General features: G+C 44.4%; 1 protein-coding gene across 1 annotated transcript in view; it reads left to right on the top strand.

Annotated features, from left to right (window-relative positions):
- PKD1L1 (polycystin 1 like 1, transient receptor potential channel interacting) overlaps nt 1–20,110 on the top strand; it is a 167,611-nt gene that overhangs the window by 4,696 nt on the left and 142,805 nt on the right. Inside the window, exons 5-8 of the mRNA XM_083145173.1 lie at nt 1,093–1,332; nt 3,414–3,546; nt 16,828–17,034; nt 17,515–17,696. Coding sequence (XP_083001299.1) covers nt 1,093–1,332; nt 3,414–3,546; nt 16,828–17,034; nt 17,515–17,696 — 762 coding nt within the window. The remainder of the gene's footprint in view (nt 1–1,092; nt 1,333–3,413; nt 3,547–16,827; nt 17,035–17,514; nt 17,697–20,110) is intronic.

Genomic DNA, 20,110 nt, shown 5'->3' with positions numbered 1-20,110 from the left:
GATGAACTGCATGCTATATTGCGTTCTGCCTCCGTATCATGTTTTCCTGTTTACCTCTATACATACATGTTCTCAGCTAGTTTGTAGGCAAGCTTGTTGGAGTTTTTCCTTACCCCAAATTCTAATGAAATGGCCATGCATCTTACAAAATGTTCTCTGCCATTAAAGCAGGTACACACTACATCAGTGGTTCCCAAACTGTGCGCCTAGGCTCCCTGGGGTGCCTCAGAACACTTGCAGGGGTGCCCCAGGTTGGTGGTCCAGAACCAATTCAAATTGTTTATGTAATGGGCAAAACCAGTGCTTGTGGCTTTTAATTATAAAATATGTGGATAAACAGAAGTGAATCATGTTCCTCACCACATAACTGGACCTAAGGATAACATTTAAGCACAATTTAATTATTATTATTTTCTATTCTTGGTAACAAACTTTTGGCCTAGGGGTGCCCTGAAAAATATTCTGATACTTCTAGGGTGCCGTGATTCAGACGGGAACTGAGTGTTACACGGTAATGTCACAGTGCAACGCCAGGCTCCCGGTCACTGAGGAGTAGACAGCATTTTGGCCACACTCGAGTGCTGTCCGCCACCCCTGCACCCGACTAGTGACGCCTCTGGTTCGAGGTATTGAAAAGGTTTGCTGGGTGAGTCAGTTGTGTCAAAGGCTTCCCGTATAGATTATTTCCTAACATCTCAATTTCCTACTGCTTTCTGCATACCAATGCTCTTTATGCAATGACAGCAAGAGAAAATTTCCATCACACACAAACGAACCAATGACAGTGTGCACATCCCCTGCTGGTATATATCTTCAGTATTAAATTAACCAGATTGTTTCTTGCATCACAAAGATCCCCAAGGCCTAAGTATGACCAATTGTGTCTATGTAATGAACCGTAGGTAAGTGTGGTGAATGAACCTTAAGTAGAGTCAGACTGAGCCACTTGGATAACTTTTGGTGAAAGAAAAACCTCAGCCAAATGCATAATTGAAATTTTGTTAAACAACCATTCGGTTAAACTTACACAGACATATGTAGCTACACTTTGTTTAAAGCAGTTTCTTCATTCTTTATCATTCTTTATTAAAGGTATAATGTGGTGGTTAAAGTTTCCAATCGAGACAGCACCTTTATCTCTGATGTTCACACGATATTTGTGCAGAGAAAGGTCATTCCCAATCGCCTTGTTGCCAGTTCATCTGTATTAATAAACTCCAGTGTGAGCTTTCTGTGCAGAATAAACTCTGGAACAAATGTTAGTCACTTCTGGAACTTTGGAGATGGAACTGAAAGACTTGGAAAGGACAATGACACACATGTGTATACAAGGTAAGGACCTTTTTGATGTGTCAACCTTTTGACTGCCGACCAATAGTGGTCAGCTATTTGACAGTTGACCTAGACACTGTCCATCTAACAACCAGTACCCGTAGCAGGGTCTTGCAATTGTTGTTGCTTCCTGGTTATTATTAATTAGTAAATATAATTTTACTTAACAGATAGCCAATCGACAGTGGTACTATCATTTATTTAAATTTGAGTCATTTGGACATTAATATTTATTTTATCAGTAGATCACTTTTAGTTATATGTGAGAAGGGGCACAGTGTCTTATCAGTGGGGGAACTACACTTTAAAGGGGTTTTTTTTTAGTAAAAGATTTTCACTGATAGTAATTACCGAGGCTACCGGGAGGGTTCCGGAACTACTCAGCATTAAGACATGCATCACTATTTATCCATATAGGACTGGGTCCAATGCTACATTTTAACACTTTCAACAAATTTACACAGAGAAGCACAGCACGGATCTCACTGACCTTCCTTCACAGTTTTACTTTGGGATTAATAAGAAGTTTTTTTTCTATTATGGCCCTAGGTACCATTTTGGGAACCTGCCCTGGTCGGTTTTTCCTGCCCCAGGAAAACCCACAACTGCAAAACCAGGTTGATTTTGCCATGCAATTGACTGCCGCTTTAAAACTCTCCCAAAATCTCTCATTTTCTGATTCTCACACCCTATTACATTTGTCCTATTTAGTCTTATTCCTAATAGTCTTAAATCTGCCCTCTATGTTCCTTTATTATCTTTAGACTAGTTAAGGGACCCAGCATATATGGTGTAACCTCAGTTCTCAGCAGCTCCTTGTCACATTTAATGTATATACACACGGCAGGATGTGCCGCGAGATGCCAGTCCCGACGCGATCAGATCGCATCGGGACTCGCATCTCACGGTATGCTAGAGGGGCACAAATTACACTATATAGTGCAGATCTGCACTATGTAGTGTTGCCTGCCCTCTCTATCTGGCTGCTGATTTGCGCTCACACTAAAAAAGCATGCGATTTGGCTTCCGATGTTCCCTATATCGGGAACATCGGAAACCAAATCTTACCGTGTGTACACACTAATACCCTGTTCCTAGGGTTTGCAAGTACTATTTATCACCTATGCACCTCAACATCAAAATATCAGCTCTCTACCATCGCCCAGAACTGATCACACTTAGATCATTCAAACCACAACTGTTTAAACTCTCTAACAACTGATCACCTGAACCTTAACTTATTGTTGCTGTTTCAATGCCCTTTCTTTGTGTCTTGTAAGCACTTCTCCCTCTTAAATTGTAAGCCATTATAGGCAGGTTGCTATCTAACTATGTAACCTCCAAATGTCTCTGTAACCTTATCTTATTTTTTGTTTTACATACTCTGTAACCTTATCTTATTTTTTGTTTTACATACATTTATATTTAATATAATATTATATAAATAATAAAAACAGAATTAAGAAACTTTACACTAAAGGTACAAAGATATTTGAAGTCTATTTTAGTCAAATATATAATGTACATGTAATGGTTATTACATGTGTGTGATGTAATGTGCCTACTGCAGTGATGTATTCCCATATGAAGTGGCTTATTCAGCCATTTCTACACATAACTAGATGCTAGATGATATGCAAGGGTGTGGTATAACACACCGTCAGTCGGGATTCCGACAGTTATTAGCCTAATGTCGGAAACCCAACTGCGTCTACTCAGACAGCGGGAGGAGCGCAACGAAGCTCCTTGTGGGCTCGCTGTGCTCGCCACAATGCAGGCACAGTGGTTCACTACGCATCCCACCTATTTTATTCTCCCACTATAGGGGTCATGGACCCCCATGAGGAAGAATAGCCGCTGTCCGTCTGTCGGGCTTTTTGCAGTCGGGATTCCAACGTCTGTGAAATGATTCTCAGAGTCTCGACTGCCGGTCAGTCATCCGGCACCCTTTAAGCAATTGGGTTGAATATATCCTTTTATTTATTATATAGAAGTGCTTGCATAGTTCGATTTAGCTGAGTTAGCCTTTAATGCACAATTAGAACCGTAATAACACTTTCATTATCTTCTTACTATTTCAGAGAAGGGGAATACACGGTCAATGTTTCAGTCTTCAACAATGTCAGCTTTGCCTACTTTACCAAGCAGATTTTTGTTGTGAAGAAGCCATGCCAGCCACCCCCAGTAAAAAATATGGGGCCACTGAAGTTACAGGTATAAGCAATGCACTTATTTAAAATGTTTTCAGTAGGCATGCATACATTTTTTAGGATGTGATTAAATAATTTGACAAAATGTCAAGGACCAGGACAGTAGTAGTAGTAGTACGTTTATTTATAAGGCGCCGCAAAGTGTCCGCAGCGCCGTACATAGCAAAAAAAAAAAAATTACAAGGTAACGTACAGGGTGTGTTGAAAGATACAGTATAAATAGGGGTATAGCTGGTAGAACTAAAATCAGCATCAGTTCAGAAGTAGGTGTCAAAATTGTCAAGGAGACTGAAGATGAAGTAGAGGAAGTGAAGAACAGGACAGGAGCACAGGTGAGGTAATGAGGTAGGGTGAGTACGTGAGGAAGGAGGGCCCTGCTCATAAGAGTTAACATACTAAAAATAGGTGGGTGGACGAACGAAATACAATAGGATAAGTAGGAACGGAGGGGAACGGAGGCAGGATAGGAGGATCAAAAGAGGTTAGGAGGAGGGATAGGCTAGTCGAAAAAAGTGGGTTTTGAGGGAGCGCTTGAAGGAGGTAAGGGAATCAGATAGCCTGATGGGTGGCGGGAGGTTGTTCCAGTGCAGGGGGGCAGCGCGAGAGAAATCTTGGACACGGGAGTGGGAGGAGGTGATTAGGTGAGAGGTCAGTCGGCGGTCAGTGATGGAGCGAAGAGGACGGGAGGGAGTGTGGATAGAGATCAGTGAAGAGAGGTAGGGAGCTGTGGAGGAGGAGAGAGCCTTGTAGGTGTTGGTGTTGGTGAGGAGTTTAAAGAGAACTCGGAAAGGAATGGGGAGCCAGTGAAGAGATAAACAGAGGGGGGAGGCGGAGGTAGAGCGGCGGGAGAGGAAGATGAGCCAAGCAGCAGCGTTAAGAATGGATTGGAGAGGTGCGAGGCGGGTGAGAGGTAGCCCAGAGAGAAGGATGTTGCAGTAGTCAAGGTGGGAGATGACAAGAGAGTGAATGAGAATTTTGGTTGCGTCAGTGGAGAGGAATGGTCTGATGCGTGAGATGTTGCGTAGGTGAAAGCGGCAAGACTGTGAGAGAGCACGAATGTGGGGGGTGAAAGAGAGGGAGGAGTCAATGATAACACCGAGGCAGCGCGTTTGGTCGGTGGACGTGATCTCGGTTTCACCAATGCTGATGGAGATAGTGGGAGAAGAGGGGATGTTTGGGGGATGGAAGATTAGAAGTTCAGTTTTAGCCATGTTTAGTTTCAGGAAGCGTTGGGTCATCCAGGCTGAGATGGCCGTGAGGCATTCGGAGATCTTGGACAGGAGTGATAAGGATAAGTCGGGGGAGGAGAGATAGATTAGGGTATCATCAGCATAAAGGTGGTAATGAAAACCATAGGAGCTGATGAGGGTGCCCAGAGAGGTGGTGTAGAGGGAGAAGAGGAGAGGGCCAAGGACTGACCCTTGGGGAACACCGACTGGCTGGACAGGACTGAATCAGGACACTACCAGGACAAGACCAAGATAGGACCGAGATGTGACAGGACGAGGACCAGACCAAGACAGGACCTAGACTGCAGCGTGCTCTAGGCAAACTGCATGAAACAATATCACCTGCGGGGCTGAGCTGGGCTGAATCCCTTAAAAGGGGTAGCCTGGCCAATCAGCCACCACCTGGGGACCCAGCCCCCTAGCCCTAATGGCTTGAGGTGGCTGAGTGTGTGATCCCCGGTGTCCCCTGTTGCCAGGCAACCACTGGGCGGCTGCAGGGGAACTCAGAGGGCCGGATGTGATGTCTCCTGGCCGGGCCATGATGTGCACCGGCCTGGTGGAAGTGACGCGACGGGACTGAGCACTGCCGGGTGGAAGTGCTGTGTGCACCCTGACCAGCTGGGCACCCGCACTCTGCTCCACTGACAGTACCCACCCCCCCCCTACTTGAGGGGAGGTTTTGATACCTCTACCCCCAGGCTTATGAGGGAATTCCTGAAAGAACCTCTTCTTGAGGCTAGGAGCATGAACATCTCTGTCAGAAACCCACGGCCTCTCTTCTGGCCCAAACCCCTTCCAGTGAACCAAGAACCGAAGGAGACCACAAGTCCAAAATCTTTTCCACCAAGAACTCTTGTTGTCCCTGAACATCCACGGAAGGGATTCCTCTGATGACCTTATTTATTTATTAACAGTATAGCGCACACATATTTATAATCTTTACAGAGATTATTTGAACATTCACATCAGTCCCTGCCCCAGTGGACCTTACATTCTACATTCCCTACCACATGTACAAGCACACACAGACATTCTAAAGTTAATTTTGTTAGAAGCTAATTAACCTACAAGTATATTTTTGGACTGTGGGAGGAAACCGGAGTACCCAGAGTAAACCCACGCAAACACGGGGAGAATATACAAACTCCGCACAGTTAGAGCCATGGTGGGGATCGAACCCATGATCTCAGTGCTGTGAGGCAGTAATGCTAACCATTACACCATCTGTGCTGCCAAATATGAGGAAACATGTGGGAAAAGAAGACTGGCTTCAGAAGAGAAGCATGAAAGGTGTTTGCAATCTTGAGAGACTTAGGAAGCAGAAGACGAAAGTCCACCAGATTAACTATTTTAAGGATTCAATACGGAGTGATGAACCTTGGCCCAACCTTGCCGAGAGTTAATGCAGTCTAATATTCCGGGTCGACAACCAGACCCAATCACCAACCTTGAACGGACAAGGACATCTGGACTTATCAGTGAACACCTTTCTCTGAAAGCTGTCTCCTTCAGAGCATCATGTATCTTCCTCCATGTGGCCTTAAAACGAAAGGCCCTAGATGGAGTGGGTGCCAGACTGGGTCCTGACAGTCGGGATCCAGTTCTTATGGTCAGTTAACACCAGAACCTGATGATTGGTCCCCTCCAGCCAATGCCTCCAGTCATCAAAAGCCCATTTAATGGCTAGCAACTCTCTGTCTCCAACGTCATAGTTGGCTTCCGCGGCAGAGAATTTCTTCTACATATATGCACAAGGGTGGAGAATTTGGGTCTTAGGATTGCTTTGTGAGAGTACAGCCCCTGCTCTCACTTCGGAGGCATCCACCTCAACCACAAAGGGACGGTCAGGATACTTAAGGATTTGGGCGGACACAAATCCTCGCTGTTTTGCCTGGGGAGACCAAATAGATGGGTCTGCCCCCTTCTTGGAAAGAGCTACCAGGGGGGCCAATATAGATGAAAAAGCATGAATGAAGCAACGGTAATAGTTGGCAAACCCTATGAACGTTTGGATTGCTTTAAGATTGGTAGGCTGCACCAAATCTACTACCGCTTGAAGCTTCATAGGATCCATGCTGAATCCCTCAGCCAAGATGATATAACCCAAAAACGAAATCTGGGGGACCTCAAACTCGCACTTTTTGAGTTTGGCTAATAAACAATTCTCTCGCAATTCTTGCAAGACCTGTCTAACTTGGGACCTGTGTGAATCAAGATCCTTGGAATATATCAAAATTATATCATCCAAGAGTACTAAATGCAGGCTTTTATTCTGATGAGGTTTACATCCCACGCAGGTCGATCTTGGAGAAGATGGTGGCAGACTTCAATTGATCAAACAAAACTGAGATCAGGGGAAGCGGGTACGCGTTCTTAACCCGTAATTTTATTCAGGGCGCGAAAGTCAATACACGGATGAAGAGAACCATCCTTTTTGGCCGCAAAGAAAAATCCTGCACTAAGTGGCGACTAGGATGCAGATAAAACCCTTCTCCAAACTCTCCTGATTGTATTCATTCATGGCCTTGGTCTCGGGAATCAACCAGGCATAAAGTCTACCCTTAGGTAGCGGGGTGTCAGGTATAAGCTGGATAGAACAATCGTAAGGACTATGGGGCGGTAGAGAACACATCTGCCTAATCTGAATAGGCCGCTGGGATTGCGGACAATAAAACCGACGCCTGGAGAATAGAGGTGCTTACGCATCGTCCGAGACAACGAGAATTCCACTGAACAATATCACCAAGATATCAGTCAATCTGCGGATTATGTTGTACCAACCAGTGATGGCCTAGGACTAATGGGACAGCAGGACAAGACACCAAAAGAAATGAGATGTCTTCAGTGTGAAGAAGACCAACAGTAAGCTGCAGAACCGGAGTTTGGGAAGAAATTATACCATTGGGCAATGAACTTCCATCAAGCCCTCTCATGGTAATACATTGCCCCAATGTACTGGAAGGAATGCAGAGTTTCTCAGCCAAAGCGGTATCCAAGAAATTACCAGCTGCACCGCTATAAATGAAAGCCGAGCAGCTAAAACTAACCCCTCCATACGCGATGGTAGTGGGTACAAGTAACAAGTTATGGGAGGAGAACAGTTTCAGGCCCAAGTGAATCTCCTCACTCACTTGGCCTGATCTTTTGCCGACTTATAAGGGCAATTACAGTACTGATGATCCTTACGGCCACAGTACAGGCAAAGAACGGCGCTAATCCTGTGGGCCTTTTCCTCGGCTGTGATCCAAATGGACACCAACTGCATGGGTTCTTCGGAATCATCTGAGGCATCCATCACAAATGGTATAGAGTGAGAGAGTGACCCTCTCTCTGCTCTGCGTTCTCGGAGCCGACGGTCACTCTTAATAGATAACTCCATCAACTTATCCAAGGAGCCGGGAACCGGATACTGAATTAAGCAATCTTTGATAGTATTGGACAAACCGAAAATGGAACAGCCTACGCAGAGCCAGATTGTTCCAACCACAGTCATTCGCCCAGCGGCTGGATTCATTACAGTACACCTTAACCAGATCCCTACCCTGTCTCAGGGCTCGTAAATGGGACTCCGCAGAGGCCTCCCTGTCAGGGTCATCATACAGTAGACCCAATGAACTAAAGAAACTGTCCATGGAGGTTAACACGGGGCTAACAGGTGGAAAGCCGAAGGCCCAAGTCTGTGGGTCCCCCTGTCCCCCTGTAACCATGAAATTACCAAACTCACTCTTTGGGATTAAGACCCAGAGGACTTAGGTCGGAGACAAAAATACAATTTGCAACTTTCACGAAAATGATAGAAATCCTTCCGATTACCAGAAAAGCGGTCAGGTAAATTCATCTTAGGTTCAGGCACCACTACCGGAGGGAATCGGGACCCCTCTCTTAGTGGGAAACCCGAATAAATAAATCCTGGACCATCTGAGTTAGACCTGCAATCTGGGCATCTAACGTAGGAGCAGTAGGATTCATGATGGGGTACTCACACGACCACTAGCACCTGCGGACTAAACAGGTTTATTATATAAATGGAATTTATATAATCTGTTTGGCCCGGTGATAATGTAACGTGGTGGGTACATGTGTGGAGTGGTGGTGGGCAGAGCCCTCAGCCGGGACCGCTGTTTAGGACAGCCACGGCGCACCCTACACTGATTCAATTGACCTTTTCGGGCAGGTGACCGTAGACTGTGGATTGCTAGGCTTCTCCTGTAGTCGCCACATTTGAAGGAGCGAGTTAAGCCCGCTCCAAGCCTGATGCAACCAGGTCTTACATGATGACAAGTCTACTGTGACCGCCAGAGATAGTGCCAAGAGGAGATCTAATCTTACTGGCGCTATCTGGGTGGATCACCCTACCTGATGGCACCAGGTCAAGGACAGGGTGTGTGACCCAGTCACAGACACCAGATACCAATGCACTTGGGTGCCGCCAAATAAAAACAAATACAGGATACACCAAAACTGACTGTACCCCAAAACAGGCATAAACCCACAACCGTCGGCCTCTCGATACCTAGGACAGCTGGACCAAGAATAACAAGAACCAAGGATAAAGGGCAGCTTGCCCACAGTAACAAAGAAAGTAACAGAACCAGGCTCCACTGGAGCACTTACGTGACCAGACTGCGAACCCTGGCAGCATGGGATGGAATAGTGCAGGCCGGGAACGACTGCCCAAACTGGATGACAGCAACGTTGACCAGGACTGGACCAAACCAGAAGAGGACTGCATTAGGACAGGACTGGATCAAGACAGGACCAGGACAGGACTGGATCAGGACACTACCAACGTGAGACCAAGACAGGACCAAGACGTGACAGGACCGGGACCATACCAAGACAGGACCTAGACTGCAGCATGCTCTAGACAAACTGCATGAAACAATATCACCGGCGAGGCTGAGCTGAATCCCTTAAAAGGGATAGCCTGGCCAATCAGCTGCCACCTGGGGACCCAGCCCCCCTAGCCCTAATGGCTTCAGGGCCGAACGCGCGATCCCCGGCGTCCCCTGTTGCCATGCAACCGCTGGGCTGCTGCAGGGGTATGCCAAGGCTGGATGTGATGTCGCTTGGCCAGGCCATGACGTGCACCAGGCTGGCGGAAGTGACGCGGCGGGACTGAGCACCGCCGGGCAGAAGTGCTGTGTGCACCAGACACCTGCACTCTGCTCTGGTGCCGCAGAAGAGTTACCACCGCTGACAAACACAACAAATTGTATTAACTTTTTCTATACAGAAATAAGCACACTATAAGCAGTGGCGTAACTATAAATTTTGCTCCCCCAAGCCAAAAAAGTTGTGGCGCCCCCCCCCCCCCCACTAACATTATATACGTATATATACATATATATATATATATATATATATATATACATATATACATACATACAGTACATACATACATACATACACACATACGCACACACACACACACACACACACACACACACACAGGGATCCAGAAAAAATTACAGTGGGGGCACTACAATAAATAAATGGGGGGGGGGGGGCAGTTTCGTGCAGGTTCCTAGAAAAGTGTGTATGGTCTAATACAACGGGTTGTGGACTCCAAGGAAATACTGTTCCCAGGAGCCACAAATTAATTTTCATCATTCCGGGTGCATGGGATACAGTTCTAGCTGGGGACAGATGGGTATATGCTGGGCAGAGAGAGGGAGACAGATAGATGCTGAGGAGTGCGCATGGGGCAGATGCTGGGTAGAGAGAGGGTGGTACAGATGTCGGGCAGGAAGAGGGGGACAGGTGATGGGCAGGGAGGTGGTACAGATGCTGGACAGAGAGAGGGGGAGAGATGCTGGGGATGGAGGGGGACAGACATTGGACAGAGAGAGGAAGACAGGTGCTGGGAAGAGGGAGGGGGGATGAATGGTGGGCAGAGAGAGGGGGTGGTTTGCAGGGAGTGGGGGAACGGATGGTGGGCAGACAGAGGCCGGATGGTGGACAGGGAGAAGGGGTACGGATGGTTGGCAGGGAGAGGAGGGGGGCAGATGCTGGGCAGGCATAGGGGGGAGAGAGAGGATATCCAGTGAGTTGGTGGGCAGATACTGGGCAGGTAGAGTGGGGACAGATATTGGGCAGGGAGTGGGGTAGGCACTGGGATGGAACGCAGGACTGGGGGGGCGGGCATAGACGGACTACCTCATACATACATACATACATACATACATACATACAACCATCCATACACTACCTACCTCATGCATGCATACATACATACATACATACATACATACATACACTGACTTCCTTATGCATACATACATACATACATACATACATACATACATACATACATACACTGACTTCCTTATGCATACATACATACATACATACATACACTGCCTCCCTCATACATACATACATACATACATACATACATACATACACTGACTTCCTAATGCATACATGCATACACTGCCTACCTCATACATACATACATACATACATACATACATATACAGCACATCCATACACTGCCTACCTCATTCATACATACATACATACATACATACATACATACATACATACATACATACACTGCCTCCCTCATACATACATACATACATACATACATACATACACTGACTTCCTAATGCATACATACATACATACACTGCCTACTACATACATACATACATCCATACACTGCCTCCCTGATACATACAGCACATCCATACACTGCCTACCTCATACATACATACATACATACATACATACATACATACATACATACATACACTGCCTCCCTCATACATACATACATACATACAACCATCCATACACTACCTACCTCATGCATGCATACATACATACATACATACACTGACTTCCTTATGCATAGATACATACATACATACACTGCCTCCCTCATACATACATACATACATACATACATACATACATACATACATACACTGACTTCCTAATGCATACATACATACACTGCCTCCCTCATACATACATACATACATACATACATACATACACTGACTTCCTTATGCATACATACATACATACATACACACATACACACACTGCCTCCCTCATACATACATACATACATACATACATACATACATACACTGAACCCTCATACATACATACATACATACATACATACACTGAACCCTCATGCATACATACATACATACATACATACATACATACATACATACATACATCCATATGTCCCCAAAATGACATCCATACATATATCCCAAGATATTAATAATATTGTACATACCACTGGCGCTGGGTGGAGGGCCTGCCAGCAGCAGCACTAGGGAGTCCAGCAGCAGGTGTTTGCAGGGGCCAGCTTAATTGTCCCCTGGCAGAGAAGATGCAGCAGCTCCGGCCCCAGGAACCCATGCTTGTTCTCAGTCAGGCTCAGCAGTGACTGGAGGGAGGAGGCGGGGCTCAGAACTGCAGCGTGGAAAGTGAAAGTAAAGTGACTTCCTCTGCTGCTGCTGCTGCCCTTGTAAGCCCCGGCTCCTGAGTCCCGTCCAGCAGCAGCTGCTGCTTTCATTACAGCCGGCGCTGCTGCCAATCATCCCTCCCTGCACACTAGTTAGTACGCCGGGCGCCCACCGCAGGCGGCTCCCCCAAGCAGCTGCGGGGGCTGCCTTTATTGTAGCTACGCCCCTGACTATAAGACTAATAAGTGCTAATTAAGACCAAAAGTTGTGGCAATAATAAATGAAGAATCCGCAGTCAATCTGCTGCTTCCAGGATAAAGGTGCTAAACAAAATAAGTAAACATTATACAATAACAACGCTTCCAATGCATATGGGTAACTTTAATCAATATAGTTAATAAATTAAATAAAAATATATCAATAAAACAAGACGCATGCATATATTGGGAAATCATAACATTGTAAACCACATATTAACATTTTCAAAGGTCCCAATGTTCCTAGAGGTACCCCTCTCCACACCAGCTCTTCATTTTATTCCTCATAATAGCACCTTAGTTAATTTTCTGAACCATAGTCATGCCTTACTTAATGTTACTCACTGTAATAGTGTCTTAGCTAATGTTATGAAGTTTATTAGTACCCTACTTCATGTAATGTTACATTGTAGTGCTTCCAGCACACATTATGAATCATAGTACCCCTAATTCATATAATGAAATACAGTGCCCCCATATTACAGTGCTCCAGTTAATAATGCCCTTGAGTTCTTTTTTTTTACCACATTACAATAAGCAGATCCAGGGGCATACCTAGGTATAATGTAAGCCCAAGGAAAATGTTTGTAAGGGCCCCTATTTACCACCCAATGGTTAAAAATGTATATAACACCAGGCTTGCCTACCCTCCTGGAATTGCCGGGAGGCTCCCGAAAATTGGGTCCCCCTCCCAGCCCCCCAGGAAGGTCAGCAATCCTCCAGCAATTGCTAGGCAGCTCCCGCACCCCCCTTCCGTGCCGCACTAATTACTGGGTTTTCGCGGGTCTGCGGCAAGGGGCGGGACTAAAATGACGCAAACCGCTTCACATCAATTTAGCCCTGCCCCCTACTCACGGACCCGCGAATCGCAGCGTTTTCATGGATTGGGGGATTTCAGCTCCGTCCATTCTCCCAGAGAGGCTATTTGAAAAGTTGGCAAGTATGTAACACATGTAATTTTGACAGGGAAAATGGAATCCTCTCAGCTGTGGGATCAATAGCAGTTTCACTTCCCACATCTATGGTAGCTACACCCTTGAACCATTATATAAATAATACAAAAAAATGTATAAAAATCCCTGATTGATTTGAAAAAAAGTCTGTACAGGGATATCCAATTAGCTACAAAGAAACATCGGGAGCAAAAAATAGAGGTTTTGTTTCAATTGTTGCAAATGTTTCTTGGATATAAATTTGAAGGTTTGTTTTTATGGTACTTGTGTATTATCTGGGCGCCCGATTTTCTTCATCGCAACTAAAAATCGCATTGTATGGCATCGAATACATTCATATTGCATGCGATGCGACGCCATTTGACGCGATTTTAATATGTAAAGGCACCCAGATGCCTGTTTCATATGTGAAATCGCCCCCATAACACCATTTTTAATTGTATACCCACCCTGATGGCTAAATGCCCCCCATTGTTAACGCCGCCCCACTATCAATGCCAACCCGAAGCATGGTGAGCGCAGCGAGCCCGCGAGGGGTGGCAGTATGCGTCCTACGACCTTTTCATACCCCCACTATCCACGTCGGCGTGGAGTTGAGTTTATATAGTGTGGCGAGCGTAGCGAGCCGCCAAGCCCGAAGCGTGGCGAGCGGCCGCGAATTACATGTGAAGTAATATGCGTCCCCTCGCGGGGCTCGCTGCGCTCGCCACGCTTCAGGCTCGGTGGCTCGCTACGCTCGCCACACTATATACCATAGACTCCACGCTGACGTGGAAAGTGGGGGTATGAAAAGGTCGGAGGACACGTACCGCCACCCCTCGCGGGCTCGCTGCGCTCGCCACGCTTCAGGTTGGCGTTGATAGTGGGGTGGCGTGAACAATGGGGGGCATTTAGCCATCAGGGTGGGTATACAATTAAAAATGGCGTCTGGGGGGCCATTTCACATACTTTACAGGCATCTGGGTCAGTAGTGCATGCAGGGGTCTAAGGGCCTAGACTAAAAGCTGAGGTCCCCTCTTTCCAGGGGTATAAGAATTTTAAAAATCGGCCCTTGGAAACCGGAGATATCTGACTTCAAAGCAGCGGTCCCCATCCAAGCCTGTTAATTGCTCTTCCCAGTCAGATATTTCAGGTTCTGTCTGAGTTTTTCTGAGGGTATATTCCAAAAGCTGGGACTCTCCCCCTTTAAAGGACACTAGTAACTTGTCTCCACTGTTCCCAGAACCAGAGATATCAGCCTTCAAGCAGCTGGTTACTGCTCCAGCTCCACACACACCTGGTATGTAGTTTTATATACTCATTGGCAGATTGCTCTGCCTTCTGAACTCTGATCCCCTAGTCCCCAATATCATTTGGTAGGTGGGATTCTCTAGTTTTTAATTCCATTAAAAACTAAGAAATCTATTTCCAGGAATTGGAGATATCTGCAGTCAAGCAAGCTGTCCTCCCACCAGAAAATTTTGAATAATAAGCCCACTCCACTATACACCCCTCCTCTGCACCCTTCCACCCTGGAAGTTATGTATCAGGGCCCCTTCATTCAGCCCAATGCCCCTTCTCCCACCCCATCTCCAACCATATGTGCAGTAAAGGGGTAATTAGTGGAAATTACTGATCCAAGCCCTACATGCTGAGCGGTTGATATAATACCCCCTACCACCCACGGGACATCAAAGCTTCCCCCACCCCTACCGCTAGAGGATCGGTAGGGGCCAGAATACATTGCTATGCCCAGGGGTCTACCCTGCTGTTGATGCCCTGTATGTATATATGTATGTATATGTGTGTGTGTATATATGTGTGTGTGTATATATATATATATATATATATATATATATGTGTATATAATATATATATATATATATTATTACTTATATACGTTTGGTCTATCTATAATACTTTATACTGGGTCACCTAAGTGACCATCTCCATGCTTTGCTCCGCCCCTCTGGAAACCCCCTTCTGAAAATCCTGCGTTTGCCCCTGTGGGTGCCTGCTGAACATATAGAAATGGGGGGCATTTAGCCCAAATCGCATCACGTCGCATCGCATCGCGTCGCATTGTATACCATACAATAGCATACAATGCGATGCGATCTTGACTTCAAGGGAATTTCAAAGGAAATTGCGCCAAATCGCATCGCATGCTTTAGGTACTGGCATGCAATTTTCAACATCGGGCGCCCAGATAATACACAAGTACCGTTTTTTTTTAATCAAAAAAACGAACAGGCTCCGTGAAACCAGCTGTAGCCCATTTTCGCTTGAAAATAAGGGTGCTTTCGAGGATTGGATTTTTCCTGCATGAGACAAAACAAAATCTCTGATTTGCTGCGGCATCTGCCAGCTCATAGAGGATAATTGGTGAAGCAATTACCAACGGTCACTAATCGCTTGTAATTGGATACCCCTCCCTTGAATCTTAACATATCTCAGTTTATTTCTATGTTATATATATATATATATATATATATATATATATATATATATATATATATATATATATATATATATAGTAGGCAAAGTGGGTGCAGCACTCCAAGTGACTTTGTAAAGAAATCACTCCTTAAGACATGTTAAGACATGCTCTTACATGAGCCGGCCATGCATTGAGCCTTTGATCATCCCTGCTCTCAAAAACAGTTTTTTTCTTTTACTTGCTTCACTAAAATTGTCACTGCTCATCTCCCTTTTGTCATTGAATAATCTGCATGCCACTTCTGATCAGTAGCTGAGGCAAAGTTATAGACAGGGAGAGGTGATTAGTGGAACACATGGAAAAAGGTAGTCAGAGGACCATATGGAAATGGTGGTTAGAGGAACATACAGTATAAGGGAGGAAGAGGACAGAGGTATGCTTAGGGAATTGGGAGACATGCTTGGGAGAGGTCATACACATATATGGAAAAGGGATATCTGTCAGAGGCACAATTAGGGGGGGGGGGTGGCATTCATGGGACAGGGCAGAGGTACATATGGAAAGGGGAGGTGATTAGGCATAGACACTTGTGGGGAGGGGATCAGATAGACCTATGGGGAGGAGACAGGGGCAGGTGGCAGTGCTCAGTATGGGAAGGGAGATGATAGGTGCACATGGGGTGGTAGGAGTCAGAGGCATATATTGCTTTTCAAGTGTACACAAAGTTTTACTCATGAATGGAAGTTTTAACTGTTACACTTTTATTAAGTGAAACCCAGCACTGTTCAGGTTTTGCAAAAAACCTGAATGTAAATCTATGTATATTTTTCCATTTGCATGTATATGTGGTAGAGAATATATATTGTAAGCTCCACTGGGACAGGGACTAATGGAAATGGCCATATATTCTCTGTAAAGCGCTGTGTAATATGTGTGTGCTATATAAATAACTAGTAATAATAATAATAAATACATATTTTACCTTTTGTAGATTCGAAGATATGAAGACTTACATCTTGGTGTGACCTTTGAAGCTGCAATACTATGCAACATCTCTCTAGGACTACAATACCACTGGTCTTTTGTGAAGTCCGATGGCAGCGTTACTCCCTTACCAGCTCCTGTTAACAAAAGAAAACAAACAATTACAATACCAGCATTTACGCTACATTATGGGAACTATACAGCTCTAGCTCGGGTATGTAAGCAATGCTTAGGTTGTTACATGTTTTATGTATTGCTACACAACAGCCTTATAAAGCACTTGGGGCCTGATTCAGAGATATAACCCAAAGCAGTTACAGCTACAAATGTCTATGCAGACTGTGCAAAAATATGCAAATGCCATAGCCGTCTGGATTTGTAGAAAGAAACACCAGCACTTTTGCCACCACACCTAACTTCCCCCAAATCCCACCTGACTGTCAATCACTTTCCAAATAAATCCTCCCTGTGCCCACCACTGAAACACCTTTGCGTCACTCAGATGCAGGTGCAGGCAGTTGATAAAAAGACTGAGGTTTGGGTACTGAATTAGAATTATGCGCATGATAAAAAAATTCAGATTTATTAACTATAATTATACATATATGTACTAACCTATTACATGTTTACAGTCACCAAGCAAGTGCTTACCTATTTTTAAACCATTACATTTACTGTATGTTATGTCTCTTAGGTTCAAATTGTTGGAAATGTGGTGTATAGCAATTACTCTGTGGCAGTCGAGGTTCTCCCCAGCGATCCAGTGAGTGTCATTGCAGATGGCCATCATTTTTTTATAGATGCAGACACTGTGACGCTCTTCAGGCTGAACGGTACAGCGTCATTCGACCCAGATTATCCAGGAGCTCAGTTAAGGTAGTTCATCAAGTTAATTAAATAAAGCTTTCACTTTACATTCACAGAACTCTATGTATCTCAACGTAGTACTAGAGTATGCCCACTGGGCCCACCTATCCTAAAAGCTTGATATTTATATGGCTTAAAAAGATCATGTTTGTTGGTGCTGCAAGTTGGGTGTATACACTTTATAAGGACATATACTGTATGGTACATTAAAGCATTATACCATAATATATTGTTAAGAAGACCTCTTTTTAGAAGTGAATTTTTTTCCCTAGTACTTTCTAAAGCATGGATTATTCCCTTATAAAAACAGTAGCAAATTGAATTTAAATAAATCAGAGCCTTGCCGTCCATTTCTCCTGTTTTTAGAATTGAACCTGCATAACTGTCAATAGAAAATGTGTCAACAATATACACTATATTGACAAAAGTATTTGGCCAGGTGTTTAATCGGACCCCTTGCCACAGGTGTATAAAATCAAGTACCCGGCCATGCAGTCTCCATTTGCAAAGATTTGTGATTCAAAATGGGTCATTCTGAAGAGCTCAATGACTTATAGTAATGTAGTACTGTGATTGGAAGTCACCTTTGCAATAAGACGTTTACTCATCCCTGCTGGATATTCCGTGGCCAAACGTAAGTAATATTAGAAAGTAGAAACATTTAGGAACACCAGCAACTTAGCCAGGAAGCAGAAGACAATGTAAAATCCCAGAGCATTGGTGTAAAACTTACCAACGCTGAAGAGTTCCGAAATTCCAGTTGCATTTATGTAAGCACAAAAACTGTGTGGAACTTAATGGAAAGGGTTTCCATGAAAGGACAGCTGCAGGCAAGCCTAACATCACCAAGTCCAATACAAGCATTGAATGCAGTGATGCAAAGCACATGGACTTTGGATCAGTGAAAACATGTTTTGTGGAGCGATAAATCACGTTTCTCGGTTTGACAGTCAGATGGGTGAGTCCGAGTTTAGTGGATCCCAGGAGAACATGCCTGACTGCATTATGACAACTCTGAAGTTGTGTAGGGAAGGGATAATGATATGTGGCTGTTTTCAGGGTGTGGCCTAGGCTTATCTCCAGTAAAGGGCAATATTTTTTTTTTTTATTAAATCTTTATTGAAAGTTTTTTTTTTTACAAATACAATTGTTACAAGACAACACGTTTGACATACAATAGACATAGGTAGTGTATAAAATGTTAATATGCTTCTGTTACATTCATAATTCGAATAGATTAAATTGTGGAGCGCTGTATTTCTCAGATTATAACTAGTGCCAGGCATGTCACCAGGGCCTTAATTTAATAAGCATTATTCCAGGAACAGGAGGGGGAGCGTTTCACCCTTAATTGTCCTATCGAGAGTTGGTTTTAATCAAGCGGCATATTAGGAACTCTATCTGTACAAGAATAGGCTGTTCCGGGAGCCAGAGTAATAAGCGAATACGAAGCCTGTATTAATTAAAGCAAAATTTCCAGTGCTATAATGTCGTGTTCGGTTGATAGACGGTATATAACAGTGCAACTAAAACAGAGTCAAGTGTTACAAATAACAGAAGGCTCCTAGTGTCGAATCTAAAGTGATTAGGATTCTTAATATCATTTCGGGCAAAATTGGGAGCAGCAGTCGTTTAAATATTAAGTGATTTTGTCAGATCTAACTTCGACCAGACAGTGTAATAGAGATTACATCTGTGCAAAGCAGTGTTATGTTAACCGGAAGAGTGGACATATAGAAAAACTATACAAGTTAGAAGTGCATTTACTGGTGCAGTGATAGCATTTTATGGATAGTGGACAGTGTACCGGGATGCGAGAAAAAAAAAAAAAAAAACAGACTCAGACAAGAATAAAGACTCAGGTTCTATTATTTGTTGATAGTGTAATATTTTGAATAATACCACTTGTCCCATATAACAAAAAATGTATCTATAGAGTTCCTGGAAGAATGCACATACCGCTCATGTACCATATTCGTATAAACCAAAGCAATCCATTCCTGAATCCCTGGACCTTTTTTGGCCATCCAACCGCGGGCTATAATGACCTTAGCAATAGCACATAGATTTAGCAGTAACTGTCGGAATCCTGGTGGAACATTTCTAGGCCATGCCCCAAGGATGATTGCCAGAGGAAGAAAATCATCATTTGCCAGCCCGATGTCCATCAATATCTTTCTAGTAAAGGGCAATATTAATGCTTCAGCATACCACAACATTTTGAACAATGCTATGCTTCCAACTCTGTGACAACAGTTTGGTGAATGTCACTTTTTATTCCAACATGACTCTGCTCCAGTGCACAAAGCAAGGACTATAATAATATGGTTAGATGCGGTTGCTGTGGAAGAACTTGACTGGCCTGCATGGAGCCCTGACCTCAACCCCATTGAGCACCTTTGGGATGAACCGGAATGGAGATT

This window comes from Crinia signifera, chromosome 5 (assembly GCF_055691185.1).
Source record: "Crinia signifera chromosome 5, ASM5569118v1, whole genome shotgun sequence".
NCBI lineage: Eukaryota > Metazoa > Chordata > Amphibia > Anura > Myobatrachidae > Crinia > Crinia signifera.
Note: the sequence above shows the minus strand (reverse complement) of the source record. Positions and strands in the feature narration are given on the sequence as shown.